The sequence below is a fragment of the Selaginella moellendorffii genome, unplaced genomic scaffold (genome assembly GCF_000143415.4).
Source record: "Selaginella moellendorffii unplaced genomic scaffold, v1.0 SELMOscaffold_5, whole genome shotgun sequence".
Lineage (NCBI taxonomy): Eukaryota > Viridiplantae > Streptophyta > Lycopodiopsida > Selaginellales > Selaginellaceae > Selaginella > Selaginella moellendorffii.
Window position 1 is genome coordinate 795,588 of NW_003314266.1, and position 26,337 is coordinate 821,924.

The 26,337-nt window shown below is 40.3% G+C and overlaps 2 protein-coding genes across 6 annotated transcripts; both read left to right on the top strand.

Moving 5' to 3' along the window:
- Positions 1-3,061: 3,061 nt before the first annotated feature.
- Positions 3,062-3,755, top strand: LOC112344590. Its single transcript, XM_024669629.1, has 4 exons — positions 3,062-3,304; positions 3,415-3,474; positions 3,532-3,635; positions 3,691-3,755. The coding sequence occupies exons 1-3, from the start codon at positions 3,091-3,093 to the stop codon at positions 3,627-3,629; spliced, it is 372 nt and encodes a 123-aa protein (XP_024525397.1). The 5' UTR covers positions 3,062-3,090; the 3' UTR covers positions 3,630-3,635; positions 3,691-3,755.
- Positions 3,756-4,131: 376 nt separating this feature from the next.
- Positions 4,132-7,889, top strand: LOC9659670 (bifunctional isopimaradiene synthase, chloroplastic). Of its 5 annotated transcripts, none has more exons than XM_024669625.1 (14): positions 4,132-4,172; positions 4,241-4,421; positions 4,482-5,131; positions 5,184-5,448; positions 5,505-5,676; positions 5,725-6,048; positions 6,092-6,204; positions 6,267-6,400; positions 6,453-6,544; positions 6,607-6,693; positions 6,746-6,961; positions 7,023-7,158; positions 7,212-7,457; positions 7,513-7,889. In XM_024669625.1, the coding sequence occupies exons 3-14, from the start codon at positions 4,883-4,885 to the stop codon at positions 7,795-7,797; spliced, it is 2,319 nt and encodes a 772-aa protein (XP_024525393.1). In that variant the 5' UTR covers positions 4,132-4,172; positions 4,241-4,421; positions 4,482-4,882; the 3' UTR covers positions 7,798-7,889. The 5 variants fall into 5 exon arrangements, with proteins under 5 accessions (XP_024525393.1, XP_024525394.1, XP_002964746.1 ...); XM_024669626.1 differs by having other exon boundaries at positions 4,143-4,421; positions 4,478-4,489; positions 4,542-5,131; XM_002964700.2 differs by having other exon boundaries at positions 4,143-4,421; positions 4,482-5,006; positions 5,061-5,131.
- Positions 7,890-26,337: the final 18,448 nt, after the last annotated feature.

Sequence of the window (26,337 nt, forward strand, 5' to 3'; positions counted from 1 at the left end):
CATGACAGCATCCATAATTCTAGATGGCTTTCCTAATCAAGGTCCAACACCTCCACTATCTTCACCAACAAAGATCCAAATACTGTTTCCATAACCATTTTACCTCCCTATCCAAGAGGTTGCTACAGAGAAAGGTGGTGAATGAAAGGTGGAAACTTTGGTGGATTTCTTGATGGTGAATTATGAGTCAGCCACGGATATACCACTCATTCTTGGATGAAGTTAGTAGGCTGCTATTCATGTTCAGACAGATTCACACAAAGGATTGTTCTTCATATTCACTTTGCTACCTTTTCCAACAAGCAAAGCGCCCTCTCGCCATCCCCAGCCATCTCTTCAGTTGCAGCAGCTTAGAGCATCCCTAAAGTTGATGCTTTCCAATCATCTTTCTAGAGCTGATTGACAATGACTCTTTGCCGGGGATCCATGTCCTAAATTGCGCTTTTATCATGAAATATCCTTCTGTGGAGCTCAACCATTTACTCTACAGCATGTAAACTCTCTGGGATGCAAGCACTCCTTTCCAACTAACACCACTCAGTTATGAAGACCTCTCGATAAATGCCTCACATTTGGCTGGGGAAGCCTTTCTTGGCTGTTTTGGAGGTACTAATAGTGGATCCAGACTTACTCCCACAAGAAGTAGAGCAGCTTGATGAGCAAGATTTCCACTCCCCAACACAGAAAGGCTAGATTCTAGAGGTCATGGAGAACAACAAAATGGAGCCTCTGGCTGAATCTACCTTTCCCACTAGAACTTGTCTGGAGACTCGAGCCTCTTTATTTGAGGTTGGACCCAATGCTGTCTAGGATCCTCACTTTTCATGCATTGGACATTCTGAGCATAACTACAACTTGGTGGCATTTGGAGCTATGGCTGAGAATTCTTTTGTGGCAACTTTTCACTTATATTTTAGGTGAAATATCCACCCCACTATCTGTTCTTTCCTACTAACTCATTTGTAGGATTTCTCCATGTGATGCCCAACATGGGCAACTTCTTCTCCCATGTTATTGGCACTAGAGCTTCATGGTGATCTCCAGGAGACTTCTACAGAGATTTTCCATCTACTAGCAGAGCCTTTTGACGTATTGCATGTAAGGTTTCTGTCTGCAAAGGCAAATACTTTGCAAAAAGCAAAAAAAGCTGGCATTTGCGTGGCATCAGTCATTTCTTCTTGCTTCAACATGGAACAATATGTCCCTTCAGCCATCTCTAGGCCCTGCTCTATCATATTCGCAGCAGCAAATGGAGCCATGTTTTAGCAATTCATCATGACTACAGCAGCTTTCTAGGCACAACCTTACCACGTCCCCACACAGCAGGCTTACAGCCGCAGTGTGATCTCTTCAATTGTGAGTATGCCACATATTTTTTGTTGATATCACCACTTTATGCAACCACCAGATTTTGGTGAGCGACTCTTCTACTTTTCCACAATATCTTTTTCAACATCCAGAAGTCTTATACCACAACCACATAGCAATGGCACACTTTCCTTTTGCAGGCATCTGCATCGCCTTGGTTCATCTAGCTAGTTTCAGAGCTTCTACACCCACATGAAGAAGTCTTCTTCACAGCTCTAGCAAGCATGGACTTGCTTTACCCTGTTCTCTTCCAGTAATGACTTCTTTCTCATTTGCTTTCTTCTTTTTTTTTTCTTTTCATTTTCTTTGGTTTTTTTCCTTTGTTCTTTGAAGAGGTAGTTCCTTGCTTGGATTCTAGACTTGGAACTACATTACTACGACAAGCTTTGTAATTTTTTGTTATGCTCAAAATTTCCCATCCTACATTCCTCCACTTTTACACCTTTCACAATTACCACCTTTCACTTTCTACCATATTCCACATTTAGCTTGAAATTTCTTCTCAACAACCAGGTAAAGATTCATTATAGTATCCTATATGTCACCTCCACAATCCAGGTCAAGTTTTTTACCAGTTTTCAGATTTAGCAACAACTCTTTACGGCACAGCAGTTACCTCTTCTACTCACAATGTAGCTGAGTCCTATTTCAACTATAGGAGCTCTTGATCACGGCATCCAGGTCTTTCTTTGGAGCAGCCTCTTACCCTACATCCACTTCTCTTAACCAGCCGTAGTGTTTTTGCAAAGGCACCAGTTTTCCTATGTACTGTTGCAATCATGCTAGCATTTCTATAAGTAAGCTAGGAGGCATCCTCTCTACAGGCATGGCTGATATGCACTTTTTCCACCTCTAATCCACCTTCACACTTTCATTTGGGCAACACTTGCCCTTTCTTCTTTTCATCTTCACTCCAAACTTTGAGCAGATTCAAGGTCTAGAGGTACTTGTGGCGTAACTTGTGGTGCAACATTATATGTATGTATCAAACGCAATTATATTATACAATACTTCTTTAATCGAATGCTCCACTGCAATGGCGGCATTGTATAATAAAATGTATACAATGCCATTGCAGTGGAGCATTCGATTAAAGAAGTATTTCCTCCATGGGATCCGGCCAACGATCTTGTAAAGCAGCAGCAGCGCCGTGCCGTCGCGGATCGCCGCTACCGCCAGGAGATTCATAAGCGCCATGGCGGTGGCCAGCTCCGCGCGATTGACGCGAAGGTCGTCCACATCGATCGAGAAGAGGGCCGCGACGATGACAAGATTGACGGGGAATATCACGAGCCACCACACGTTGTAGAGAGTGAATCCAAACCTTCTTCCCCATCCAGCTCCCAGACGAGCGTGCTGCTTCTTCTCCACGATCGCATTGAGCCGCTTCTCGATCTGGGGCGTCGTGGATTCCTCATGGAGTTCTTGGGCGGCAAACTCCATGATTCTCTCGATGGCAGTGGCAGAGCAGCAAAGCACCATATAATGCTGGAGACGCCATACCCGCTCTCCGATTCTCCCTCTCTCAATTCCATCTTGCATTTGTCATTGGAACTTTTCGTTGGACTCTAATTTTTTATATCTTTCCGAGACTTTAGATAAAGACACAGAAGAAGTTGGAATACAACACTCCCAAGATTTTTTTAATCGCGCACAGCACTCTCTCCCACACATTAGGGCTCTTCCGCGACAATATTTAGGGTTCTTCGCAGTTTCCTCCAAATGAGCTCCTTTTCTCTGGCGCAGCACCGGCGGCTGCTCCTGCTGCTACTGCGGCCGCGATCAGCGCGGGGTGTGAGCAGCTCCTGCGCTCGATTGGCCGATGACGATGAAAAGAAGGTCTCGTCGAGGCTGTTCCAGCGGCAGCAAGTGATGAATGCGAGGGAAGAGGACGCGTTGGAAGAGGCTACGGGGCCACCTCCAAAGGTTACAATGGGTGAGCGTGTTTCTCTTTTTTTTTTAAAGCATTTTTCCTTGTGTATGGTTTCTTACTCTCGCTTTGCTTCCTCTCTTCTTTTTTTTTTCTTTTCCTTTTGCGCTTGAAAGATCATGTTACGATGAGCTTCGCCAGGAGCAGCGGTGCTGGAGGCCAAAACGTGAACAAAGGTACGTGGTTTGCCAGTTTCATTGATCCTTCCCTCGTACCAAATTTTCCTGTGGCAGTGAACACCAAGGTGGACATGCGTTTCAAGGTCATGGCTGCTCAGTGGCTGCCCCTCAGAGCCAGGCTCAAGCTGCTTCAAACGGTCGGTCATGTTTAGAAAGAAGTGAGAGAGCTGTGCTCGTTTCGGCGAAACGCTTGCGAACTCATCGTTTTTGTAGGAAAGGAACAGGATCAACAATGAGGGGGAGCTTGTTGTGACATCGACAAAGAACAGGACGCAAAAGTACGTAGTGCTTGCGTTTTTCTGACAGAGTTTCACGACGGATAATTGGCAGGGGAAACATAGAAGACGCGCTTGAAAAAATACAGGTAAGTAATTGATAAAGAAAAGGTTGTGAAGCTTAGCCATTTTTTCCAACTCTCGCAGGAGATAATTGATGAAGCATGCTATGTGCCGCCGCCTCCTTCGGAAGAGACGAAAAATCGCGTCATCAAGTTGTATGTAGTGCTGGCGATTCCTTCGTAATCCATTGTAAAGGACTGACCGCTGGTCTCTTGTGGATTCCAGAGCTGCTGCTGAAGATCAGAAAAGGCTTCAGATAAAAAAACAAATTGCCAACAAGAAATCGTCACGGAGGGAACGTTTCTAGATCGAGGTACAAACCAGTAGAGAGACAGATAGAGAGCGTGTGTAATTACGGTATGTAGAACAAAAGTCTTTTTTCTACAGAACGTGCAAGCTTCACTAAAAATCTATGGTACTCTCAGCAATCAGTCCCTTCCGTGGATACATTCAACAACGGGGTAAAAGCTCTTAGCTCCACTCGCAGCTATCAATGTCTTGCTTATTCCAAGGGAAAGTTTCGAGTTCGATGTGCTAATATGGACTCCGGACAGTGCCGCCAGATCCCACATCTGGGTGTCTCTCCGGATGGAGCTCTTCATGAAGGTGGGCATTGTGATTTCTCATTGTCTGTATACCCCACTAAACTGTTTCACTTGAAGATAGAAATGCAGGTAAATAATCGATGAGAGGTTTTGAAGCTAGCCAACTTTGTTCACTTTGCAGGAGATAATTGAAGAAGCATTTCTATGTTTCATAAAGGCCATTGCCGTGGTGCTGTTTGGCACTGCAGAAGGTCTGGAATTGTTAACAGTCAAATTGAGGTATGCGATACAAGAGTGATTACTGCTGTCTCTGGAGTGTTGCATTGGGGAATAATTGTTCGTGCATTTTGTTTCCTTATACATTCCATACTTTTAGTGGTTGTTCATATTTCGATTTCGTTACACCTTGTGTGCACAGACTTGAAATACACAGGAACGCAAACTGGCGCAGTAATCCATGCCCTCTCTCCATTTGGCGGTCTTGTCAAAGAACAAAGTGGCCTCTAACTGGCTGTGGCAAGGATGAGTTTTAGTGCTATACAAATTTCTAGCGGCTTCTTCACGCAAGACAACAAGATCAAGTATTTTCACTCCGATAGACGCTCCAAGGCTCTGAATGTGGGCTCTTTCACCCAATTCTCAGCAGGTAGCTCTATTTTCTTGTGTGGCTTTTGTCGTCACAAGCTTGTTATTGTTTCAGGCCTTGTGCTGAGAGCTGGACGAGAAGTTCATGGTACTCTCAGCATTCAGTCCCATCTGTCAAGCAAAGAGGTGCCCAGGCTTTTCTTCCTCTGATCTGCTAGAGGTTTTTCCTTGATTGCAGAGCACTATCAAGAAGCTGTTTGCTGGCGTGAACGATGCTTCCGGCTTCTCAGCTTACGACATGGGATGGATTGCTCGAATACCTCATGCTCATAACCCAGAACTTGGGCCCCAGTTTCCTCGGAGCTTGGAATGGATCGTTCACAACCAGTGCGAGGATGGGTCCTGGGATCAAGGAGAAGAAGATGTTCAACGGGTTTGCAGCACACTATCGTGTGTCACTGCTCTGAAAACATGGAACCGAGGGGAGTGTAGCGTCCAAAGAGGTAAGCTCTTTCCTTTCTGGCATCCGTGAGAAAGAGAAACAGCGTTCTTCGTGCAGGTGTAAGCTTTTTAATGTCTCGGCTGCCACTAGTTCACAATAAACTTACAAAAGACATGAAAGCCATCTTGCATAGATTATTACAAGAGGGCAAGGCACTGGATTTGGAGCTGAATTATGACGAATCTTTTGTTCAATATATTCGAGAACAGGGTCAGGAATTTCTTCAGAGGTACTCTTGAGGTTCTTAAACAACAGTAACTTTTGTCATGATAATCAGGGTATCAAATGACGCGTTGGACCAGTATCCGACCTCTTTCGTGCATATGCTTGAAGCGTTTCATGACCGTCCAAAGTGGCAACATCTTCTCAGATATCAAAGTAGCAGTGGATCTTTATTCTCTGTCACACTGACGGCGTGCGCGTACATGCACACCGGAGACAGAAAGTGCCTTCGTTTCCTAAACGGTCTTCTTGAGGGCCCATTGACCAAACCAAACAAGAACTTGAGTCAGCTGCTGCGACTTGTAGACTGGCTTGAGCATCTGGGAATCGAAAGGTTCTTTGAGAAAGACATCGAGCAAACATTGATTCAAGCTTTCAGGTAAACTTCTTGTCACTCGGAATGTTTAGCAACTTGTGAACAGATTTTGGAGGGGAAATGCCGCAGGTAGCGGAAGTCAACAACATCTAAAAAGCTTTGAAGATTCTGCTCTTTTGTTCCGGATTCTTCGTCGTCATGGCTACGAAGTCTCCCCAGGTAGAGTGAAGTGAAGATTTTTATATCATAGTCTCAGTAAAACAAGGATTTTCATGTGGCAGACGTGCTACATCAACGAACATTCTGCGAGACACGCGATTTAAAGGAGCTGTCTTTGGCATCACATTTTCTCTTTCCTAGTGAAAGCAGAAAGATGCTAGACTCGACTCCAATCATTGATGTCGCGAACCAAGAGGTTTGCCTTCACTACAGTCCGATGTGTTCTTTCGCAAATGTTTTCTTCACAGACGACGTTTCCATGGTATAGTATACCGCATCGGGTCCAGCACATTGAGTACATGACTAAATTTATGACAAGTATGGATTCCATAAGCATGAGGTATGCGACAGCTTCCCGTAAATTAGAAGAGGTTCCTAAAATTTCTATTCGAAATTTTCCAGTGAACGTGCTTCGTTACTGGCCTTCACAAAGTTCGACTTCAATGCTTGCCAGAAGATCTATCGGTCGGATTTGCAGCGCGTTATGAGGTAGCTGTGTTCGATGTTTTTGCTTCTTTGCTATATAGCTTTTGAAACGCAGGTGGAACGAAGAGTGCGACTTCGGACGTCTGGGTTTTGCCCGACAGAAAGAAGTGTTATGTTTTTTTACCGCCGCTGCAACCATGTTCCAGCCGGAACTCTCGATGGCTCGCATTGTCTGGGCACAGATGAGTGTTCTTGCGACAGTCATTGACGACTTTATGGACACGCACGATTCTCTCGACAATTTGAGGAACTTTTGCACTGCCGTGAAAAGGTACTACACATCTAAAGACTTTTCAGTATGTATAGTTTTTGTATCTTGTGCTATCACACAGATGGGATCCGTCCGCCTTGGAGCTGAACGAAGCCGCTAGGATTATTTTTCAGGGATTGTTTAAGACGGTTACATGGACAGCCGAGTGTGCTTCCGCCGTACAAGGCAGAGATATGACGGCTAACTTACGAGCTCAAGTAGGTATCTCTTGGCACCTCTAGAACACAGCCTTTCTAATTGGTTTTATCAGTGGGAAAGACTTTGCGATGCGTTTTTTCGCGAGGCAGAATGGAGGTTGACGAATCACTGTCCCAGCCTCGAGGAGTACATGGAAAACGGAATCACGTCCTTCGCGCTGGAACCCATCATCTTATCTGCAATCCTTTTCCTGGACGAGAAAGTTGAGTCGTCGGTTCTCGACCATCCGGACTGCATCAACATGTACGTGAGGGTCTCAACGATTGGGAGGCTGCTCAACGACATCCAAGGCTTTCACGTAAGCTTTCATCTTCTTATTTTTGGATGTTTACCCGAGATCTTTCCCATTCCAGCGCGAGAGCAGCGGGGGGGAATTCTCGTGGATTGCGATCTACATGAAGGAACACCCGGGAACGAGTGTGGAGGACGCTGTGGTGGAGATAAGAAAGATTCTGAATGCGACGATGGAGGAGCTGGTTGAGGACGTGCTCCGGCCCAGAGCAGTGCCCAAGAGATGCAAGCGCGTGTTTGAGAACATGATGAGAATTCTCAACTTTGTCTACCACAAGGGCGATGGATTCAGCACGGACGAGCTACGGGGCCACGTCAAGCAAGTTCTTCACGTGAAACTGGAATAATCTTTAACTGGCTGGACTAAGTAGAAACAATCATTTAAAGATGTTAGAAATAATGTTTAAACTGTGCAATTATTTGGCAAATCCATGTTGAATCTGTGAGGTTGGGAGGAAGGCAAGGTTGCCCATCCATGGTGATTCCACCACGTATGGTGACGTATGGTGATGGGACGTAGGGAGTAGCGTCTTGACATCTGTGGCTCCCGGCGGGGGGGGGGAGAGTCGCATCCCCCAGCCTTCACACTGAAGTACCATATTGTGAGATGCTCTCCTGAACACTAGCTAACGACGGGACGGAACAAAGGTAAGTCTAACAGCTGAAGTGCCGTCTCGTACTTGTGAGACGAGCCTTTGGCAAAATGCTCAGTATGTTCAGCTTGGCTTGCGATAACTTGGCCCTGGGCACACTCCCCACTCTGGTATCTCCCTGTGGAGGGGGACCAGTTTGTCAAGCTCCTTAGACTGACCACATGTCACTCAATGACACATGGATGCGACATGGCTACTTTAACTTCCCAATGGTTCGGCTACTTCCTTACGTGGTGGAGCACTGAGTTGGGACCATTATCCACTTCCTAGCCAGACTAGAGATTAGCCTTGATTTGACATACTAAGTGTTGAGCACCCAGCTCCATAAAGTGGCGCCTTGGCAGCTGTGGCCAAGGCTCACCCTCACACTTGCACTCGCCTGTGAATCCACTTAAGTGGTTGCCCATTTAGCCTTCTTTCACGTTGGGTCAGGATGACACCCAACCTACCTCACACTGTGAAGACTAAGTGGCCAGCCCAAGGCTGGGCAAACGCATCACATTGATTAGCCCAAGAGTCCTATGCAGGCAAAGACATTATTACACACTTAATGGGACTAACTGGTTGCCAACACCTAAGTGTAGAGGCTCCCTCTTGGGAAGGTGGACTTACCATGCCAACAAGCCTCAAACTTTCTTGTCTTGCCTTGGCATTTGGCATTCAACCTAGAGCTCCATCCCTAGCTTGGAAGAATCACGATGCTCCAAATCTAGGCAAGATTTGGACACGTGTATGTAACAATATGTACAATCTCATTTTGCTTATCATTCAATTCTATATATAATATAATAATTTGGTAGTCAAATCTTGAACCTGAATCATAATCAGTCCAGACAAAAACATGTGAAACCTGTTTAAGTGGTTTATCATGTTAAAATTATATGTTTAAATAAAGCTATATTTTCTTTTGTGTAAACCATTTAGACAAAATAAACACAAATTCTCATCAATTCGATCATAAAAAATCATATAGTAGAACTATAAAATCTATAATATTACAAAAGGATATTTTATAATAATAGAAATGATTTTTTTTCATAGATTATCTTAATGCAAATTGAGGTAGAATGTTAGACCTAATGAATATGCAAGGATGTAAGTTCTATTGGGAAAATAGATATAATACTTTATAAGATCTATAAATATATATACATATATACATGTATTACCATTTTGGGTAATATGCTAAGTATAGTAGTATAGTATATGGACATTCTCCAAGGGTCAATTAACATATTTATTCCCATATCCTTCCAATGTCATGCTATCATCAATTAAGTATCATCTAACATTATTTATATAGTTTTATCCTCTTTAAATTGACTTTCCCCCCTCTTTTCTCCTCTTTCCTTTCCTTTCATTTCCTCTCCTCTCCTCCTTCCTCTGAGATATGATTACATGACTTTTTCTATTCTTAGTGTTTTACCATATTTTGTTGATATAGAGTATGATCATAATATCATTTGGAGAATTATAAATGATCTAGTCTAGTTCTTGGAGGGTGTTCAAAAAATTGGGAAGACAATATTTACAAACTTGAATGAATTTTTACTAACAAGGAATTTGATTGTTTTAGAGATAGGTATGAAAAGAAATTCTCAACCTTTTCTTATTTTTCAGCCTTTGATATCTTCTGAAATTTTTAGTGTTTTTTCCTCATTTACAACATTTCCTTTTCTTGGCACATTGATTATTTGTGATTTTTATAATTTTTATTCTTAATCCAATATTGAGTTGAGTGTTTTCCATCTTCCTTGTATTAATTTAGATGTTGAGTACGTGTGTGAAGCATTCTTCCTCAATTTTTCTTACTTTTTCCTCTTTATCTTAACACTTCAAACTTTTTTTTTTCTTTAGAGGGGGTATAGGGGACAGATAAGAGTCTTGCCTCGATGATGGAGTAAGGAAGTGGAGTGAGGACAAATGAATGATTTATGGGATGAGCATATTGAGTTTGAATGCAACATCTAACCTCGACATAGTGAAGCCAACAAATATGATAGTGAAGTAAAGTTAAATATACAAAATGAGACATAAAATGATTAAATTTTCTATTCTACTTTAGTCATTTAATCACACCTTTGACTATTTGGAGGAGTTTAACTCATAACCTCCATAAGTCCTATTTTCAACTTAGGGACATATTAGCCCTCTAAATGACATTCACACCATTTAGTCTTTGCATTTAGTCCAAGTGCTCCATATGTCCAATCCTATAATAAACATCCCAAAGGTACTATTGACATCTCAGCCTGTTATACTAAAGCCATATCCATTTACCCTTGTCTCATTGGTAGTCCAAAACCACCTATACTATAGTCCTATCTTTAAAAAACTAAACCATCTATCCATGAGTGGTCATCCTATGACCACATTTTAGCATCTTTAGGATGCTTGGAGATATAGGGAACATCTTTCCCCAATGTCTCTTCTTTAATCCCCACCAAGTCCCTCTTTATCTATGGTTATGCTTGTTAACACTGATATTGGGTTATAGCCTGAAGGCCCAACTGCTAAATCTTACTAACATCTGAGACTTTCTCACCATGTGACTGTATCCTTAATTAAACTACATAAAAAGACTATTCCTCTTTCTTTCCATAATCCAAGACTTTAAGACAACATTTTGAAACATTGTAGCATTATATGAGCTTTGTGGGTACTCTCCCCACCTTATGTCCTTAAGTGCTCTAGCCATGTTGTTAGAGCGAAGTTCCAATAAGCCAAACCAAGTATCCAAGTAGGTAATGCCACACATATTTGGATTGGGATCATTGACTATTTGATTTCCTAGGGGAGCTATAGCCGGCTCTTGAGCACTTCACCAAACTATCCTATTGGGCTGTTTATGTTCACTTTAGCCTTGGATTTCTTGATGGTTATTGTAAGCAATTAAAAAGAACGACTCGAGAGACAATCCATAAGGGTTCACATATATAGAGAAAGGGCCCATGAACAAAAGTGCACCCCTTTTTCCAATCGGTTAAAGGTCTTGGGATAGTTGGGGTTAAGCGTCCTTGGGTTTGAATAGTACTAGGTTGGGTGACCTCCTGGGAAGTCCAAACTTAGAAACTTACATTTGGTATCAGAGAGGTCAAATTGACATCTGGCAGGGAAGCTTACATTTGGTATCAGAGAGGTCAAATTGACATCTGGCAGGTTCAGTTTGCTCAGTTGGGGTAGGGTGTTAAGAGAGTGAGGCTCTCAGGAGAGCTACGGCTCTTAGTTTCCATTCACGAGGGCGTGAACTTGCAGGGAAGCGTGATGGATTGTAAACAATCAAAGGGAACGACTCGAGAGACAATCCATAAGGGTTCACATATAGAGGGAAAGGGCCCATGAACAAGAGTGCACTCCCTTTTCCAATCGGTTAAGGGTTTTGGGATAATCGGTTTTGGGTTTTGGGTTCTGGGTGACCTCCCGGGAAGTCCAAATTTAGGAGCTTACAATTATATCATTACTTATCATGTGGGTATAACTTTCCTGGCTTTTTTTGGCCAAATTGGTTCTATTGGAGTCTTGCCCTTACTATCTTTTTAAAGCTCACCAAACCTCTAGGGTTTAGAAGATGATCATTTTGGGCTTTCATCCTTAGACTTGAACTTGGACTTAGACCCAGACTCGAACTCAATCTCAGACTCGGACTTGGTCTTAGACTTGGTTTTGGTTCTGATCTCGGTCCTGGTCTCAATCCCTATCTTGGACTCCATCTTAAACTCTTTTTTAAACTCCATCTTGGACTCTTTCTTGGACTTCATCTCAGACTCCTTCTTGGATTCCATTTCAGACTTTTTCTTGGACTCTTTTTTGGACTCCTTCTCAAATTCTATCTCAGACTTGATTCTAACACTTCCATGTGTCATGACACTTATCATGTGTCAATCCTTCTTGTGTCCCTTTCTAAAGATTCATTTGCCAATCATTTTTTCCTCATTCCTTAATCACATCATTTGGAGTTTCACTCTTGCTCTCACCCTTTTGGGTTGGAACTTTTAGTCCCAATGTGTTATATTTGTTAGACTTTCATTTCAACCACTACCATATAGTACACTTTCGGCTCCATTTTTGGGCTTAAGGATTTGTATTTTATATAAGGATGAATATAACAAGTCTACATAGAACCTTTTTATATATGTTTATTTGGAACATACTATTAGGTTTTTGGGAGCAAATGGAAGTATGTAGGATGCTTCTTGATAATATAAAAAGATTTTGTTATATTATAATCGATACATTTTTATATATAACACACTATATGTAAATGTTGCAAAAATTGGTATGTATGCTTGTCATATAAAGTCCATGCAAAACTATTGTCACGTAAAATCCACTCTATATACCACCTCCCATTCAACACTTGCCAAAGAGAGGCGACTATACCTCAGCTTATACGTAAATTGTTCCAGGTCATAGTAATGGTCCTCAACCTTTATGTTGGAGGAGTAAGTCATTGCTTTAGGAAGGCATGGCTCTGCATGCATCTACCAGTTGTGGTACTTGCCCATACTTGCAATGAAAGACCTGGATACAAACCCACTACTTGGTGCCAAGGAACTCCATGCCCATTGTGAAATGATGAAGCCTGTGCAACTCTAGGGTAGTATCACCATCACTACAGCCTTGAAGAATGCCCTCACATGCCATGACCTCTGAAATGCAAACACATAACCACTCCTCACTAGTAAAACACTCATCTCCACACTGAAAATCTGAGAGAGATTTATAAGAGGTCCAGCGAGTTTAAAACATATGTTAAAGTGTGAAGTCAAATATCTCTTCTATAGTGTTGTGTGCAGTGTGTAGTGTAGTGGACATTGCATAGTGTAGAAAGCCTGCACACAAACCATTGGTGACCACCTTTGTGTCAATAAAGAGAATGCAATGCACAATGGCGAGCTCAAGGGTCTCTTGGTACTATACACCAACCTTCACCATTACAAACATCAATATCTATCCTTCTAGAGCTTCATTTCACATCACCAATCAAGGTGTGCTAGCCATTTGGATCACCTTCTGCTATAGTCCACATGGCATTCAGTGGCTCCCACACATGTGGGGCATAGAGGCAAAAATCCTTCTCAAATGCCACCTACTACTGCGTATTGAAGTGGTGCATCCTTTCACTCGTTGCACACTATATGGAGCAATACAACTATCCATAGGCAGTAAAGTTGCATCTTCATTGTGAGGATCTAGAACATTAGTATTCCAACTATATAAACCTAAGCTAACATCACACCCCTTTCTGAAAAAAGTCTGTTGGTCTTTAGCAGTCACTAGAATAGGGTGCATAGCTGGTGGAACTGCTCCTGATCAACCTAGAGCCTCAAGTGGTATCTGGTGACCTTACACTCCTTCAGCCAGATGTAGTGGTAGCAGTGGACTTCATCACTCTTCGTATGCTTCCAGATTTTTTTGAAGGGATTTGTCGTTTGACACCTGGCAAAGTAGAAGCTCATGATGGTCCTACATGAAGCTTCAGCTCTAAGACATGGAAAACATCATGTAGCTGTGAAGAGCTGGGAAATTGCAATTGGTAAGCAACTTCATTGACTTGAGCCAACATGTCAAAGGGTCCAAAGAACTTTGGATGCAACTTTTAATGAGCTGAAGCCTGATGTCCCAAAGTATGTTGCTCTGGACGGAATGGAAGCCATCTTGCATAGACTACTACAAGAGGGTAAATCACTGAACGTGGAGCTGAAATTATGATGAATCTTTTGTTCAGTCAAGAATTTCTTCTGAGGTAACTTCAAAGCTCTGGAGGTTCTTAAACACACGCGAATCCTCGCCAGCGAACGATAACCAGCGTAGCAAATGACGCGTTGGAGCAGTATCCGACTTCTTTTGTCCATGTACTTGAAGCGTTTCATGACTGTCCAAAGTGGCAACATCTTCTCAGATATGAAATTAGCAGCGGATCTTTATTCCCTGTCACGCTGACAGCATGCGGTTAAGTCAGCTGCTGCTGTAGACTGGCTTTAGCATCTGGGATTCGAAAAACTTCTTTGTCACTCGGATAGTTCAGATAATGGAGAGAAAATGCAGTCAGAAACATCTAGAAATCTTTGACTGCTCTTTTTGTTCCGGATTCTTCGTCATCATGGTTACAAAGTCTCTCCAGGTCGCCTAGAGTGAAGTTTTTTATACCATAGTATTAATAGGAAGACATGTGGTAAACGTACTGCATCAGGAGTTATCTTTCGCATCACATTTTCTCTTTTCTACTGAAAGCAGAAAATGCTGGACTCGACTCCTTATTCTCGCAAACGAAGAGGTTTGCCTTTCCTATTCCGATGTTGTTTTGCTAACATTTTATTTACAGACGACGTTTCCATGGTATGAGGTACATATGCTATAACTTCCAGTGAAACTTCCTATTAAAAATGTTCCAGTGAACGTACTGGCCATCACAAAGTCCGACTTCAATGCTTGCCAGAAGATATATCAGAAGGATTTGCAGCGCGTTATGAGGTAGCTGATATTTTGCCTCTCGCTTATCCAGCGTGTGAAACGCAGGTGGAACGAAGAGTGCGACTTTGAAAGACGTGTTTTGCTTTTGTACTGCTGCTGCAACCATGTTCCAGCCGGAACTATGGCTCGCACTGTCTGGGCACAGACGAGTGTTCTTACGACAGTCATTGACGACTTTATGGACACGCACCATACTCTCAACAATAATTTTAGCAGGCCATAGAATATTTTCGTCGTTCACAGTGCAAAAGTTTCCCAATGTGCCTGGTTTAGAAACACCGAAGATCATGGAATGACCCCGATGCGTTTTTTTGCGAGGTAGAATGGCCAGCCTCGAAGAGTACATGGAAAACGAAATCATGTCTTTCACGCTGGATCTTATCTGCTTTCTTTTTCCTGGTTGAGAAAGTTGAGTCGTTGGTTCTAGAAGATCCAGAATGTACCAGAGGACCTCCACGACTGGGAGGCTGCACAACGACATCCAAGGCTTTCATGTAAGGTTTTATCTTCTCGTTTTGGATGTTTAACCGAGCGAGATCTTTCACCAAGGAACAACAGGGAAGGACGCGGTGGTGGAGATGAGAAAGATTTTAATGGTCCAGAGTAGACTAGTGCCCAAGAGATGCCAGAGAACTTCATGAAAATTCTCAACTGTGTGTAAAGTAAAGGCGATGGATACAGCACGGACAAGCTACGAGGCCACGTCAAGAAAGTTCTTCATGCCAAATTAGAATAATTTATAATATTCTGTCACAAGCTTTAGAATTGCCAGTTCTGGGAGGAGACCACGGCCAGCTTGTCGCTAAAGAAGGGAACAACTTTGTGGTTTCTCATTACCTTTTCTATATACCAACTATCTCATGTTATATGATATTCCATTTTAAGAAATACAAGTAAATAATCAATGAGATATTGTGAAGTTAACTTGTTGTTCTTTGATTATGATGCTAGATTGTCTACATTGATGTGTGTTTTATTATTCTTGCAAAGGTATCTATTACAAAGAACAACCCATCTATTGTCAATGGTACAACCATTTTTATGAAAGTGCATTTGTTATTAAGTTGGTAGTAATAAGGATAACCATCAATACAATAAATTATTTCAATATTAAATTCTTTTGGATAATTCTTAGAGCATTCATTTGTTACTTTTCATGCAAGGGCTTCTAAGATTTAAATTACCACATAGATTATATAATATATGATTTATAATTATGTTATGCAATTTTGGTTCTAGCACTGGGTATAGCAATTGTGCAGTAACAAATTTGTTAACTAAGTCATAATTTTTTATTTTATCTTCACTTTATAACATTGTTAAGAAATGATAATGAGGCAAACCTCATTTTTGGAATTCAATAACATAAACATATGCAATGCACTCCCAAAACTTTCTTTGATACTTATATTATATAAGAATTCTTTAAGTTTTAAATTGAAAACTCTTGAAATAAGATCAAGTCAATCCTTAAGTGATTCATTTAGCTGTAAGTTTTGCCAATTTTAGACCATTTTGGATTGCATGTAAATGTAATGAATAAATTAGCTTTCCAAAATATGTGATAATAACAATATCATCTTGATAATGTTGCTATATTCCTTATAGGCTATCATGAAATGTGAAAAGTAAATTCATAATTTTTCCAAGTTCAATATTATTAATAAGAACTCTATTGCTAACATAGTCCATAAAACTTGTGTAGTAATCCATTTTTAAGTGTTTTTTTTATGTGAAAAAAAATTAAAAAATTGTTAAATTTAACCCTTTACATAAGCATCAACCATAAATTGTTGAGTGAGCTTATCAGGATGTAATAATTAAACATAAAGAAGAATTGCTAATGCTATCTTGTTGAGATAATCGATATATATAGTACTGAAGTAGTGTTATATGTGCATTTTTTCATGCTAACCTTTATCACCAAATGGTAAAAGTAAAGGATATAATTTTCATTAAAAATAGAAATTTTTTTCAGCTATATATGCATATTTCTCTGTTAAAAGATGTCTCTATATATATAAAGCAATAAGGGGGAGGCTCATTAGCCATTAGATTGCAGGCTTAGCGGGGGCTCAATTTGCATGGTCACGCTAAAAATTTTCCTTATGTTAGCCTTGGGCCAATGGGAGATCACTATAGCTTCAGGTGCTCATTGGCTTGAGTAAGGCAACATAGGCATTTGATATGTGTCATCAATGTGTCTTGCCCCTAAAGCAATTCTGCCTGTTCTTTAGCTTGCCCTAGATGATCAAGCTAAAGCTTGCTTGTTGGATTAGTGACAATTGTGGCAATTATGCTTCTTGTGGAGATCTGTGTCAATGTTTAGCCGGCAACTGCTAATTTAGCTGTCAACCATAACAATTTGGTTTTTTGTGTGTTGTGGACATTTGAGACTTGTTCATTTGGGTTTGTAGATGCCATCGAGTGGCAAAGCTAGAGCCAGCTTTCAACACAGCCAAAACCATCAAAAAGTTTGTAGTCCCTATTCTTCTACAAGAGAGAACAAGCTGAAGGTGAGTTCTCGAAGCCATAGCTTGCAAACCCCATCCACCTCTCACAGCTCAAACATCATTGTATTCTCTAAAACTTTAATGAGCTTCCCATTAAGCTCTTTGCCTTCTTCTTGCTTGAGCAAGTATTGAAACTAGCAATATAGCTTCTATCATCCACTACACAGTTGCCTCTTTCATCCTTTAACATGTTCAGAAAGTTGAGAGTCAGATCTTTCTGCCTATTCTCTACATTCAGAGTGTTCTAGGAGACAATCACAATTAGCTTAGGTTCTTGATCAGCAAACCCAGCTCATTTGCACTTCTGTAGTGGTGGTGGTGGTCAAGATGCAATGAAAAGTATAGGAGACTTTTTGAGTGCTCACCACGGCCTAGAAAAGGTGTGTTAATTCTTTGTCTAAGTTTTGTTGTTTGCTAGATTAGCATTGGTGCAACTTCTTTTTTTTTACAGTTCAAGGTGTGCATAGTTTGTGCTCCTACCATGCAAAGATAGTTTTCAATTTTTATATATATATATATATATATATATAGATTTTGTGAATTCTAGAATTGGCTTTTACTTAGATCTAAGCTTGGGAGCTAATGGCTAATGAGCCTCCCAGCCATCTCTTAACTGAGAAATATATATACATAGCTCAAAAATATTTTTATTTTTAATGAAACTTATGATCCTATAGTCTATCCTTTACTTTTACCATTTGGTGATAAAGGTTAGCATGAAAAAATGCACATTTAACACTACTTCAATACTATGTATATCAATTATCTCCACAAGATAGCATTAACAATTCTTTTCTTTATGATCAATTGTTATGTCCTGATAAGCTCACTCAACAATTTATGGTTGATACTTATGTAAAGAGTGAATTTAACAATCTTTTTTTTTTTACACTCATCAAAAACACTTAAAAATGGATTACTACATAAGTCTATCCTTGCATTAGGCCATCGGTATGCCAAAATAGCACCAAACTTTGTTTAGTTTTATTTTGTGTATTAGTCTTGATGTTGGGATGTTGAATACTCTAGAACTATTCCTATATCACTTAGTGCTCTTGCTCTTTCACTCCTTGAGCTATATTTATTTTACAAAAGAGAAATGCTCTAAAAATGAAACAATGTTAACAAAATGGTTTAAACTTAATATACATGAGATATATATATATATATATATCTAGCAGAGATGCCAGCTCTGCTAGAAGATATAGCATACCCATTCTTTTCTAATTTTACAATATTAAAATTTTTGATTGTATAAAAAGTTAAATTTATCTAAATTTTTTAACTATTCATCTCCAAATAAATGCACAATAATGCAATTAGATAATAATGCAAGTGTTGGGGAAGATAAGATTATTTATTTTATCATCAATAAATCTGAATTTGATGTTTTAATTGCCTTTATAAAAAAAGGTGAACAACCCTATATACATCCACAGTTTTCACAAAACTAAAGAATTATAGGCTACCAAAAAATAATAGGTTAGTTTAGAGAAATTATAATTTTAATTGTGCACTGAATTAAATTCTTTTTATCTGAACTGTAATAATGCCTCTAACATTCATAGTTTACTAAAGAATAATAGAATTTCTATTATATGTCTAGTTTTACATTTAAAATTATACATAAGCAAGGTTATCTAGTTTACTACCACATTTGTATTAAACCTCATAAGCCAGTAGTGGAGAATGGTTTTAGACATATTGAGAAAGTAATGCATCTTGAAGTTAAAATATCAATAGTTTAATAAATGTTTGTCCATATATATTTGTAATTATGAAAAAAGTAAGCTTATCTAAAGATATTTATGAACATAATAAGGATTTATACCCACTTGCTATAAAACGTTTACACTTTATTTAGTGAATTTTTCTTATTATTTTTAATCTTTAATTCAGATACTATTCATAAGATTAAATGAAATCTCCATACCATTACTACACTTTTCTCAAACGTTTTTTAAATGTCATCCCAGACCTATACAAACTCCAAGAAGTAGCTTTCTTACCTCCAACTTTGCACCAATTATATAATCTTCATTAACCTCTAGTATGTATTATATAAAAGTTTATAGTGCACAAAAGAGAGTGTCATACATTTTTCCCAAGGTTCATATTGTTTAATGTCAATGCTATGGATAAAGAGAGGATAACACTATTATTGGTTCAGTGCTTGCAGAAATATGCTCTGATCCTTGACTAAAAAAGGAAAAAAAGTAAAAGTTTGAAATGTTGTGGCCATTACCATGGCAATTTGTCAACAAAACAGTGTTTGTGATATATGCAATGACACCAGTTTTAGAGCCCTCAGCAATTAATCTCAAGTGCAAGGATATCTTGGATGGACAATAATTATCTTGGAACCCATAAATTATATGAGACACAAAATATATGATGTATGGACATCCTATCAGCTTAGTCCTCTCCTAACTTGCCTATAGTCTCCAAAAGTTCTTGGACAACCTTCTTGCTGCATCAACACAAAGAGTTCCAAAGCTACCATTGGTTTCCTGACCTGGCCATCTCCTAGGATGATTGCCGTAGACACCACATTGTTACGTGGAATCCTGTAGCATTCAACACTTGACATACATATCTACCAAGCTACTCGACACGAAGATATCTTCTTCGAATCCATTCTTCACATCCAGGCAATGGATTTCTGCCCCCTTCTCTAAACAGCTCTTTCTCAAGCTCTTGCAATCCTGGCCCTTGGCAGCCAGATTCCAGCAGGCAGTAAGCGCCGCGAGGATAGTCGATCAATCCAGCAAACTGGTGCAGTGCTGGGGCTGCTGGAACAGTCCTAACACGAGCTCAAATTCCCCGTTCTGCGCGTATCCCAGCATGAGAGTGCTCCAGGAGATGAGATTCTGGCTGGGCATGGTGTCGAAGACTTGGCCATGCTGCCACATTGGATTGGGTCGCATTGCCATGGATGATCCTTCCTCGCTCCACCTGCTGACATATTCCTTGAGTGCCAGAGGTGAGAAGACACTGATAAAAACTAAAGCGAGGGACAATGTAATCAAATTCCAAGGTTTCGCTTCTTGATCCAGGGAGCACCCAGCAATGTGGGCGACATCTTGTCCGACTGCACGGCTTGCGCTTGCCAGGCTTGTGAGGGATTAGCGAGGAGCATCTCTCGCCGATCGGCAAGAATCACGTATTGCAGCCTCTTCGTGCTCTCCTTGCTGCTCGCATGGATGCTGCGTGACCTCACGTGAGAAAATCCCGTGTAAGTTCTTGTGATGTGCAACAACACCTTATCTTTTTTTGGCTTGTGGCAGGGATCACCTGGCAAGGATTGGTTTGGCACACAATCTGTTCTATGCGTGAGCTTTGGGAGTTTGGCGCTGCTTATGTTTGGAGTTAAGTACCAAAGCAATCACAGGGACTCTTGGTATCGTGGCAACTGAATGATCAAGCTTATCATCTGGTCTGGTCTCACTGTGCTTTGACATTGTGGATGCTGACGGTATATCTAGGGCTTTTTTCTTGGATTTACAACCATAGTTTCTTTGTTCTTCTGGCAGGAAGACTGTCGACATACAACTCTGATTCGGCAGAAAATCAAGTCAGCGGGCATGCACTTGATCTTTGGCTTCTTATACTGCCTTTCTTAGGATCTGACAGGGACGGATGCCTCTGGCAGTACATCCTCTTCTACAAAATAGATCAGAAGAATGCAAAAGGCTATAAATTTGAAAATGGTGCAGAGACAATGAGAATGCCAAATGCTGCAAATCTGTGTAACATAACGTGCTATAAGTCAGATTGGTGGCCTTGTCGAGCACGCAAATTCCTAGCCAAATAACGTTATGTAATTTTATTTTGATCTGAGTTTCAAGGGTGGTATTTTCAATAACCTATTTTGTGACACTCAACACATGCTTCAGATTCAATGAAACCATTCCAAAAGACAAATGGGTCTCGTAGTAGCTCACAGTTCATTTCACACTGCCTGGTGTTCATTGTTTTATAATGTGCTACAATCTTGACTCTGAAAGAAGTTTATTTGATCTTTTTTTTCCTTATGCCCTTGCAATTGGAAGACCTTTAATTCAAGGGCCATTACCTTATTTTGCAGCTGCTGTAGCTCTGAGTCTTTTGCCACTGAGGGTTTCTGCATGGAACCAATCCAATCAAAGCTGAGTAAGGAAGAAACTTTTACCTGCAAGTTAATGCCTGCCACATCTATGTATCCTACACCGCATGAAACGCCTTCACGCCACTCCATATCTGGGGAAAAAAAAAAAAAACCATCAGTATTATGCTAATGCCACCACCCTGGCCCATCAGTGCATAGTTTAGAGATGTCTTTCCAGCACCCTGTCGTGCCACTTGATTAGTAACATAAGTGAACAGAATAAAAAACTACGTGATTTAGCTATGCAACGGTAAACACCAGACATATAGCTCAGAATTGCAGACCAGTCTTGCTGCACTACCTACACTGTCACCAAAACTTTCCACAGCCAAGTCAAAGTGCGAGTCTCCAAGGTCAGAGCAAGACTGCAAAACACAACATATCAAGACTAATCAATCCTCAGTTATATTACCTGGTAGAGTTTCCTCCAAGGATCCCCTTGCAACTGAAGAGGTCCCTGGGATCCACAACGCCCTTCATTGCGTTCATGCTGGGCTGTCAATGTCTCCATAGACAGTAGCTCGAAGCCACATGATGTGTGTGCATTCCAGAAGAGAGTTCACATGTGTGAATCCACAGTGAAGTTGTAGAGGAACTATTAGCCTCGCTTGAGAGGACACTGCGTGACATAGCCAGGCCATTGAACCAGGGATTCCTAAATTGCCATGTGAAAGAGCATTAGATCACAGAATGTTTTGGAAAGTTTGAGACCCACCAATGGATCAACATCTTGCCAGTGTTCGTTACTGTGATGAGAAGCTGGTGAGGTGGCTGGGAAGAACAAAGAACATTATCACTGTCAATGGCAAGCTCCCAGGACCAACGATCTATGCCAACGTCGGTCGAGCTTACAACCTGGGTGGTGGCAATTCGATGAGCTTTCGATACATATTTAAGCAAACTGACCTGGAAGTCATAGACTTTGGTTGTTTCATTTTGAGCAGCCACCAGATCATAGCTCCAAAGAGGACCACAACTGCGAGGCAAGCACTCGAGATCACGCATGTCACTCCTTGTCCATGCTTTGTGGGATGTTGATCTTGTCTGCAAAGATGCCAGGCTCCGCAAGCTCCCGGAGAATCTAGTTGTGTAGCTTGTGTGATTGAAGAAGGGTTGCATCAGAGTATCGGGTGTTGCAAATGCGGAGGATTTCATGTTGCAGGCAAGCACAGGGGGCAGTGGTGGTGGTGATGTAGGGGATGCACGGACATGTATGGCACTGCGGACATGAAGTAGCACGCGCATGGCTGGTCCATGGTGATGACGATGGTTGTGGTCTGCTCGGGAGTGAGGAGAATCAACAAAAATTCAGTTAACCGCTTATAATCTCTTGCACTTCATGTTTTTTTCCTTGTTTCAACCTACAATTTTATGAGCTCTTCAAAGAGCTGTTGTTTAGGTGGATCACAATCATTCTTGCTGGGGTGCAGGACTTGTTTGAAAAAAGAATGCTTCATAGCAAGCATGGACACAACTTCCTGTCTAATATTTCCATCAAAATAGCGCACAAATGGGGTGAGTTATCAAAAAAAAAAACGCTTAAAGCAGGCAGGCAAGAATGTAACAATGACCTTGTAAGACAATTGAGACTTAGAAACAAAACCAAACTTTGTCATACCAAACTATAAACTCTGAAGTAATAGCTTCAAGCTTGTGCCCCAGTGGACATGGTGTGCTTGAATGTCCAATCTACACCGAATAAGTGTGAGAGGCTGATATATATGGAGAGCGATCTGCGAGCACAAGTTTGTGAGCACGGCAGGATGTGACTTTTTCTTTGGAGTAGACATCCACACCTGTCAAGCATTTAAAATTGTTGCCAACTTTAAAAAATGGCTCATGTTTGGACTTCGAGAACACTAACATCGAAATTTCGTCATTAATTCTTATTAACTTTGATAATCAGACACTTGATCGGGAATGTTGTTCAATACAAAAAATTGTGCGTTCACTCTTGCTACAAAATTTATGAACAGAATTGAAGTTTGTCACTATGAAGTTCCATGTTGTGCTAAATGTGTTGCTAAATTATGCTGCTGGATCTTTGGAATGAAAATTTTATTGAACCACTGCCTCTCATGCCTTAGGGCTGCTAAAGAGATGATTCATCACCAACAGGGTAAGCTAAAAATTACATTTGGCACAAATATTTATGGAGGGAGTCAGGGACAATCTTGTTCCACCAAGAACGTAGTAGGTCCTAGTAATTATTGACAGCCTCAACATAACAGCAGAGGAATGTTATTGAGTGGCATTCCAAGGTGTTATTTCTTGTTTTTCTGGACAATTACATGACAAATCAAATTTATTTGATTTGAACATTATACTAATGATAACATGATTTTAGAGAAGATTTGCTTTGTGGAAGTCGTTCTAAGGGCTCTATTCTATTTTTGAGATTTACTTTTGAGACTGTTTTACAATTTTGCAAAAGTTAAATTTGCAGGATTCATGGTAGGCAATGAGAATCCTGGGTAGTGGTCCTCAGGAGATGCAAGAGGAAAGCTTCTTGCCTGAGCCAATAGTGGTGATGCTTTTTGCTTACTTGAGGCATTGCTGCTTGTCCAAAGCAAAACTTGTCTCCTCCCATGCAGAGACTCTGTCAGCTCGTCAAGGTATAGTTTACCATTGACGGAGAGTTTTACTGTTGGCTCTGATCTCACACGACCCATACTTCACAGACTACTCTGTGACTTTGAAGAACTTCAATCACTTTGCCCAAGTTGCCATCCTGGGTAGTGGTTTGATCACGTCCTCAGGAGATACAACATGAAAGCTTCTTGCCTGAGCTGCATGTATAGTGGTGATGCTTTTTTCTTTCATAGAAACGTGTCTTTATTTTCAACATAGCTTCTTGCCTGAGCCGCGTGTATAGTGGTGATGTTCATCGAAACGGGGAAAGCAAAAGAATAAAAAAGGTTGTCTTTATTTTCAAATTTTTGCCATATTCGGTAACTCCTGCCAGTTCAAACATTCAGATGTGACAGAAAAGATAATGTAAGTGAATAAATGGACATCAGAATCAGGAAAATGAATAGCCTGAAATGAAATTCGTTTTGTGTGAAGTCATCATATCTTTCGCCATCAAAGGTTGTGTTTGTCTCCTCATACAATTTTTTTTACATCAGTCTTCTAAAATCTTCCAATGCTATCTGGAAATGGATTCTTGTTCAGGATTTGTGTGAGGTTTTCGAAGCTTGGCAAATAAATTATTTGTCAATTCAGGCACATACCTTTCCTCTTCTTGCCTATCTAGCCAGTGCTGTGCCATCTGCCACTGCGAGAGTTTTAGAAACCATGCAGTGATGATGATAAGAGAATATGCAAATCAAAAGCACCTAATTCTTTGATGTGAAATTACCAAGTCGTTTGGTCATGTGTATACTCTCTCATGAAGAGAGTATCTTTTTTTTGTACAGCGAGCAGCATCATTCAGAAAATTGCAGCAATCCTTTGGGTGAAGAACTAATTCCAAGCTTTGAGCCCTTTTTCAGTGTGTCATCATGTCATAAAGGATGAAATAAAGAGTGATGTCAAGCTACCACGGGTGGCACCAATTTGCGTGGTCTTGTAGAACAGCTTTTCACACTCGTCCTTTTTGGAGGTTAAAATAGGTTCATATTGCAAGGGAACACAGAAGAGTAAGTGCAAAACAATAGAAAAACTTTGAGCATACCTGGCTTGGAGTTAAGCATGCCCCTGTGACACACATACACACAGATATATATATATATATATATAAAGAAGCCATTATCATAGGTGGGAACAGATTGATTGATATAAAGTATATAGCTTGCAAGTATTTGTTTATATTGTAAAAGGGCTGCTTGTTAATATTGTAGGATGGGTAAAAAAATAAAATCACATTCAAGTGTAGAAGCATTTCCATTTTCATTAGAAGTATTTTCAAGTATAAAAGTATTTTCATTTCCATTTGTTCAAGTGTCAGAGCACATGTTCAAATGTAATTTGATTTTCATTAGAAGTTTGCAAATGCCTATAAGGCATATTCTATTGCCCTATGTTTTGAAGGATGTGTAGGAGGCAAGCTATATTACTTTTTATAAAGTTTATAAGGGTACGAAAAAAGAAAAGATTAGGTACAATAAGAGAAAGGGGAAATTTGCCAAATGAAGACAGCCACACTAAATAAATGCCCTAAAAGGAAATAACTAGCAAGAGTTAAATGCATATTCCTTGCAAGTGCCATTTGTGACACCTCAAGTCAGCTGAGTGCACTAAGCCGAGCAATAGGCATGCTATGTGATAACAATAATTTCTTGAAGTGAAAACCATCTTGACTCAAAACATAACTCACTAGATGGCAAAGATAAAAGCTTAAAGAGTTTACAAGGGATGGCAAGTACTTTCAAAATCCACATTAGACCAAGATATCAAAGGTTCCACCATAAATGTGTGTACGTGTGTGTGTAGTGATTTTCCTTTTATGATTAGTTTTAACACTTCTATCCAACATTGTAATTAACAAAACATTTAGCAACTTTGCAAAACAAAGTCTAATATGCCTTCATTTGCTCATGAAGTTGAAGTTCTTTTAGACAATTCAGTTTAATAGAGTTTAATAGCCAAGAATCACTATAATATATATAATTTTCACACTTTACCCTATATGATTTACCATAAAATAATGACAGAGCATAACCAAACCCTTAGACATGTGGGCCAAGGGCATCTAAGTTTCAAAGCCTTAAGCCACTAAACAAAAGAATAAAACCAAATATACAACCAAATAGGAATTGAAGCACTCAATAACTCATAAGCGTATAACCTAAGGAGTGAAAAAACATGAGTATTAAGTGATATAAGAATAGTCCTAGCATATTTAACATCTCAACACCAAGACCAACACTCAAAACAAAGCCAAAAATCATTATAGTGCATATAATTTTCACACTTTACTTTATGGTAATTTACCACCATGGGATAACTACAGAGTGGAATCAACCCTTGGACATATTGGCCAAGGGCAATGGAGTGGAATTTAAATTTCAGAGCCTTGGGCTATTGAACAAAGAAACAAAGCTAAACATACAACCAAGGAGCAAGGGAATTGAAGCACAGAATAATATATGAGTACAT

Coding starts and splice junctions, on each gene's coding strand:
- LOC112344590 (XM_024669629.1), top strand. CDS start 3,091: ATGAGCTCCTTTTCTCTGGCGCAGCACCGGCGGCTGCTCCTGCTGCTA. Junction 3,305..3,414: donor ACCTCCAAAGGTTACAATGG/GTGAGCGTGTTT, acceptor TGCGCTTGAAAG/ATCATGTTACGATGAGCTTC. Junction 3,475..3,531: donor AGGCCAAAACGTGAACAAAG/GTACGTGGTTTG, acceptor TTCCTGTGGCAG/TGAACACCAAGGTGGACATG.
- LOC9659670 (XM_024669625.1), top strand. CDS start 4,883: ATGAGTTTTAGTGCTATACAAATTTCTAGCGGCTTCTTCACGCAAGAC. Junction 5,449..5,504: donor GGAGTGTAGCGTCCAAAGAG/GTAAGCTCTTTC, acceptor TTCTTCGTGCAG/GTGTAAGCTTTTTAATGTCT. Junction 6,049..6,091: donor ACATTGATTCAAGCTTTCAG/GTAAACTTCTTG, acceptor ACTTGTGAACAG/ATTTTGGAGGGGAAATGCCG.